This window comes from Brachyistius frenatus, unplaced genomic scaffold (assembly GCF_029030835.1).
Source record: "Brachyistius frenatus isolate BFR_SWC_R1_liver_20210118 unplaced genomic scaffold, ASM2903083v1 Contig_34, whole genome shotgun sequence".
Taxonomy (NCBI): Eukaryota; Metazoa; Chordata; class Actinopteri; family Embiotocidae; genus Brachyistius; species Brachyistius frenatus.
In genome coordinates, this window is record NW_027210633.1 from 888,588 (window position 1) to 894,676 (window position 6,089).

The window sequence follows — 6,089 nt, forward strand, 5'->3', positions numbered from 1 at the left end:
TTCCCTGTGCAAATTTACAGGCTGCCACATAAAGCCTGGAGATTTATTGCAGAGGAGTCTCCTCCACTGCAGCTCCCTACCTGTCATCAGCAATACAAGCAACTCTCTATTTTACACTGCATTGCTGTACTTCTACCACACAATTACTCTGGATCCTGAAGGACAGTTAATCAGGGTTTAAGCTCATTGGAGGTGACAAATTTGACAAAATCATGACGCATCAGAGTAGATCACATTCCTGATTTATGCAACCACAGCAGCTCACAGTCAGAGTTATTTGTATTTTTTTCTTTCCTCAGTGGTCATGTAAACTAAACGAAGCACTCTGTTGCAACTTCCTCACCCACGTCTCTCTGTACTTTCCTGTCTTGCTTGCCCATATTTCCAGGAGCTACCTGCACTGAGATTAAAACTCATCTATTCTGTCACTGCCCCTTCTAACAAGCCTCAAAGTCATAGCCTCACCTCCACTGTCAGTCACCATTCAACACGCCATGCTGTCAGTTTGAGCGGTGTTACTAAATGCTGCAGCAGCTGAAAGAAAAATCATCCAAAATCCTGTCATAACAGTTCCCAGGAAGAGAGGACTAGAACACAAGAGACTAGAAGCTGGAGGTTTTAGCAAATTGTAAGATTTTCTCATGTCATTTAAGGTTTAAGGGAAATAAAAATTCAGGAACTCGTTAAAAAAAATAAATAAAATAATAATAATTAGATTTGGAGAGCTACCAATTGGAAAGTAATGAATTCACAAGGCAAAATAAAGACATGCCAGGTGAAAGGGGGAGAGGGGGGACTAAGGAGTGCTGATGGGCTAACGAGACACAGGTGAGCTCAAGAATTGGTGGGAATAAAGCCTCACGAGGGCAGGAAGTAAAATAAAGCAGGCACAAGAGGTGATTGATTTCAAAATAAAACAGGAAACCCAGTAAATCAAAATAATGACAAACACCCCATATTCCCTTTCAATGCCTGCTGTACAGAAAAATATTTTGCATTGACTTTCAAATATTGGCTTTAACTGCATCTCGTCTCTATACTTGCACATCCACCGAGAGCCACTGCAGCTCAAGGTGTCTCCGTCGCCCTTGCTTTTACACTCAGTGCTGAAGATTCAAAGCCGGCTCAGCACAGGCTGTTTTGGAGCGAACAAAAGTGTTCAGGCTGTTTTTAATCAAAGGTGCACATCCATCATGACGTCACAAGTAAGTAGATGAACAAATATCTGCACATAGCGGCGGAAACAACCCTATATTGGCTTTCTGAAAAGGTTTTTTGTGTGGCTTTGTCAGCTCTCGCTGAGGTGAAAGGGAGCGTTCTTTCTGAGCCGTGTGGCACTGCCTGGAAGAGGCGCATTCTCTGCTTGCTAATCAAGCAAAGCTCTCTTTTTCTCTCTGTCACACACACACAAATGCACACACATTACACAACTAAATGGGAACTGATTGTATGGTGTTCAATTCAAAGGCAAGGGTGCATGTTGGATATTCCTCAGAAAAGTAAGAAATTGACTGGCACAAAAGTCTATTAAAACATTTTAATTTTCAAAACACACAAATATCAGCGATACATTATGTTTTCCATCAGAAATGCTCAGTATGACAGGTTAAGGATCACACACAGTTGGAAAGGAAAGGAAAAGCTGCTTTAAACTACAGGTTATGTATTTACAGTTGAGAGGTTGTAAAAGCTGGAGGGAAATGGAAGTAGTTGCTCCGGAAACTTTATGGCTTCACACATCTTCTGCGCCCTCTGAGGACGAGGCTGCTGCAGCTTTGGTGGACTGGGAATCGGCGGCCTCTTCTTGTGGCTTTGAAGAGGGTGAATTCTCCTCAGCGGTTACAGGTGAAGCCTTCTTATTATTGGCGGTGTCATCCACCTCCTTCTCCTCTCCAATTTTGCCATCCTTGTTTACCTTCCCTTCATCCTCCTTAGCGGTGCCATTATTCATCTCCTCTTGTGTCTGAGCTAAGTCGACCATTAACACGCTGGTCTCTTTGGCTTCGGTCTCCGACTCCTTTTTGTTCTTCTTGGCAGTTCCCATCCAGTATTCGGAGTTGCTGACCAGGTCGGCGTTGCTGCTCAGCATCTTGACGTGTCTGCTAAGCTGCCACACCTTCCACACCAGCAGCACTGTGGATATCAGGAGAATTGTGCAGGCTATGATGAGTCCACCGTTCACCATGAAGCAGGTCTTGCCGTAATGTGTCCAGATAGATGTGGCGGTGGTGGTGAGCTGTGGGCAAGGTGAAAGTGAAGGTCTGCGACTTGTGGAGGATTGTAAGACTGTTGTAGGTGACCCAGAGATCATCAAGCTGTTGGCTTCCGACTGGTTGGTGGGAGCTTCATTGGGATATGAGAGGGAAGTCGTAAGATAACTTGAAGAGTTGATGTTTGTGCCTTCTGGTATACAAGTGCACCCTGGGATCAACAGTAATACACCCAGGATTCTTGCGCAGTACGGCAGGAGGAGGAGGCCGTTCATGCTGGTATCTGAGAAGACATGGCATTGACAGTTTAGATCGAGATTTGAAATACCTTTTTAATACAGTGAGCTAATTTCGAGTAATTGCATTTAATGCAAATTTATACTTTAACTGCACTACATTTTGAGGGTGAATATTGTATATAAGAGTACTTTTACTTTTGGCAATTTGATTCAATTATTGTAATACTTTTACTTAAATGCCGGACTTGTAAGTAAGTACTGTACGTTTTTCTACAATCAGGTGTTTCCTCTGATATGAGTACATCTCCTGTTACTGTAAATCATAAATACGTAAAAATACTGGTGAGATTAGTTTCTTAGATTCTTGAATGCAGTTTTTTTCATGTCCAAACAGCCATAAAAATGTAGATTTTTTTTTTTTTGTAAAAAAGCCGGCCTGAAAGACAGTATTTTCTGGATGGAGGTTCTGACATCTGATCCTCGTGAGTTAACCTGAAGAACTCTCTCCGATTCTTAGGGTAATTTCACTACCTTCAATTTTAAGCTCGTATCTTGGTCACTACAGGGGCTAGCCATTCATGCTATATCTTGTTTTTTTCGGAATAGTCTAGGCTATTCAAATCGTTCATCATTTGATTTTATTATGCTTGTAGATTTGTTATAATAGATATTGTATCAAGGAGAAAAAAAAAAGGTTGTCTTATGAAATTTATGTTTTTACGTGTATCTCACCATAAAATGTGGCAGTGGAGATACCTTTTCATAATTGTGTAAAGGACATTTTCTAGAATCTGGCAATATCTGAACCATGATCGTGGGACACTTGATCAAAAAAAAAAAAAGGTGCTCAGTGCCTGATGGAAATAAATGTCAGTGTTTTGTTCAGTTGATTCTTGCTCATCTTTTGACAACAACTCTTGTATCATTGCTATGAAAAACATATAAACTATCTATCTTTATAAAAGCGCAGCATCATGAGTTATATTCTTTTTGGAAAATCAAACCCCAAAGAGATGCACGTGAGAGAGAGCGGGACAAAATGTAAGATTGACAGAAATACAGTAACGCCATGCTGAGCCTGTTGTTCACTCAGATTCATTACATACATGTAAGTCAAGCAGGTTTAGTTTTTTACATCTTTACATCTGTGGAAACCATCAGCTGACCTTAAAACATCTAAATGAAAATATTGTAATATAGAGTACATGTGATTTATAACAGCAGTAGGAGCCATTAACACTGAATTGGTTTTGAACTCATTGACCAAAGAGCCCGTACTGTTTAGTTTCAAAGTTAATAAACGTTGTGAAAGAAGTGAATTTATTTGATTTGTTTTCTAATAAATTGTCAGATTAATTACTTACAGATTTGCAGATATTTTCAGTTTTCAGTAACCGTTATCATATTAATTCTACAGTCTTAGGATATATTTGTCAATACATGATTGTAATGGTGCAGCATGGTGCAAGGCAAAAATATGATATTACATTTCTATCATCAGGAATTAAGCCTGAATCGTTTAAATTGCTACACATTAACACAAATGTGTGAGTTTATGTCATCTTCTAAGGGTTTGTTCTAGCTGTGTTATAAAAGTAAAATACATACATTTGCATAGTGTACATTAAAGACAACAATCTGTCACTTACCTTTTTTGGGATCTTGATATACTTTCAAGAAGACTAAAAGTTTCTATTTGCAATGTGCTGCAAGTGATGAGAAGTGGCCGACGTGTAAAAGAAGTGAGATATACTGAAAGCAGTTTGAATCAGAGGCAGACTCATCTTGCTGTCTTGTTCTTACTTCTCTATTTGGACTATATTAAGAAGAGGAAGTGGTTTGGGTGTTCTGTTCATTGTTGGTCATGCTGACATCTGTGAGGCGCTCGACTATAAAAGGTTGCAGGCATTTTAAATGATCGCTGAGTTTCTCATGTAAAAACTGCTTCTAACTGCTGAACACTGCAGTCAGGTGCATCTACAGCTGCAATAATTGTTAGTAGAACTAACATCTCTAAAAACACCACAACGTCCTCAGTTCAACACACAAGCTGCCAAACACCAAAGCTTGAATTTCAAGACAAACAGTGAAGCTGCAAATCACACAATTTTGACACCATTTTTTTTTGTCTTTAAGGCTCGTTACAGGTCACAGAAACTGTCATGTTAATGAGGCTTTTCTGCCAGTGCATATAATTAACGACTTCGTCATTGACATATTTATGTCGCCCAATAATAAACATGCATACACATGCATCTGCAGATGTTATCTCCATATTTTCATCCAAGTCACCACAGCGCATAGATCACGTTAATTATAGTCCCTGGTTAAGGTCACATACCAATAATGCAAGGCCTTTTCAGATAATACCACACGTGGTGGAAACTGCTGCAACACAACACATGCCTTTCTAGGGCATATGTATATATATATATATATATATATATATATCTACATTTGAATATCTATATATATTTATATCTATATCTATATAGATATAGATATGAATATATATAAGAAAAACAATCCCAATCCCCCGAAGAACATTTTAATAATGATAAAATAACTGCACTTTCAATCAATGCATATTTATAAAGTTCATCTCCCAGTTTCCTCTGTTAATGTACAGTGTTAGTTGGTCTGCACCTGCACTTTGGAGGGAAATGCTCGATTTGGCACATTACCGCATGGCTAGGCAAGGCAGATTTATTTGTATAGCACATTTCAACCACAGGGCAATTCAAAGTGCTTCACATAAAACAATTAAAATCATCAAAACATAAGGCAAAGGAAAAAGAAATTTAAAAACAATTAAGAACATTGATCGAAACATTAAAAAAAGTCATTAAAACATTAAACAAGCTAAAAATAGAATAAAAGTTGCAGAGCAGTTTAAGAAATAAAATACATTAGTTAAATGCACAAATGCAGGTAATTGATCAACATCCTTGAATCTGGTTCAATTAAAGGCAGCAGCAAACAGAAAAGTCTTCAATCTTGATTTGAAGCAGCTGAGAGTCTCAGCAGACCTGCAGCTTTCTGGGAGTTTGTTCCAGATATGTGGAGCATAAAAACTGAACACTGCTTCTCCATGTTTAGTTCTGACTCTGGGGACAGAAAGGAGACCCGTCCCAGACGACCTGAGGGGTCGGGATGGTTCATAAGGTTGCAGCAGATCACAAATGTATTTTGTCCATAAACCATTCCGTGCTTTATAAACCAACAGCAGGATTTTAAAGTCAATTCTTTGTTGGACAGGAAGCCAGTGTAAAGATGACAGAAGCAGCGGCAACATGCAGAGGAGCCTTCAAACTCCACACTCACTGTGAACCAACACATCCAATGCTCCACCAGCATCTGTTTTGGTATGGAAACAAAGACCCTAAGGAGTCTGACTCCCTGCAGCTCAACCTGCCGGGCTGTAGACAATCTCATCATCATGACCATCAAAACAAAAAAAACAGACAGAAAAACTGACAATAAAAATGACACAAACATCTGTTTTGTCGGGGTAAACATGTTCATACTCGTTAGATCCCACCCCAGTGCTAAGAATATCAGACAACATCTTGTTATTTTTATCCAGACAGAAGGGTGAAAACATCGTGACAGGTGTAAAAGACTGATGTTAGAGATAATG

The 6,089-nt window shown here is 39.2% G+C and overlaps 1 protein-coding gene across 1 annotated transcript; it reads right to left on the bottom strand.

Annotated features, from left to right (window-relative positions):
• Positions 1 to 1,523: 1,523 nt before the first annotated feature.
• LOC138622018 (uncharacterized) lies at positions 1,524 to 4,195 on the bottom strand. The gene is made up of 2 exons (XM_069700459.1): positions 4,099 to 4,195; positions 1,524 to 2,493 (listed from the first exon to the last, which is right to left on the bottom strand). The coding sequence occupies exon 2, from the start codon at positions 2,483 to 2,485 to the stop codon at positions 1,733 to 1,735; it is 753 nt and encodes a 250-aa protein (XP_069556560.1). The 5' UTR covers positions 2,486 to 2,493; positions 4,099 to 4,195; the 3' UTR covers positions 1,524 to 1,732.
• Between the last annotated feature and the right edge of the window lie 1,894 nt (positions 4,196 to 6,089).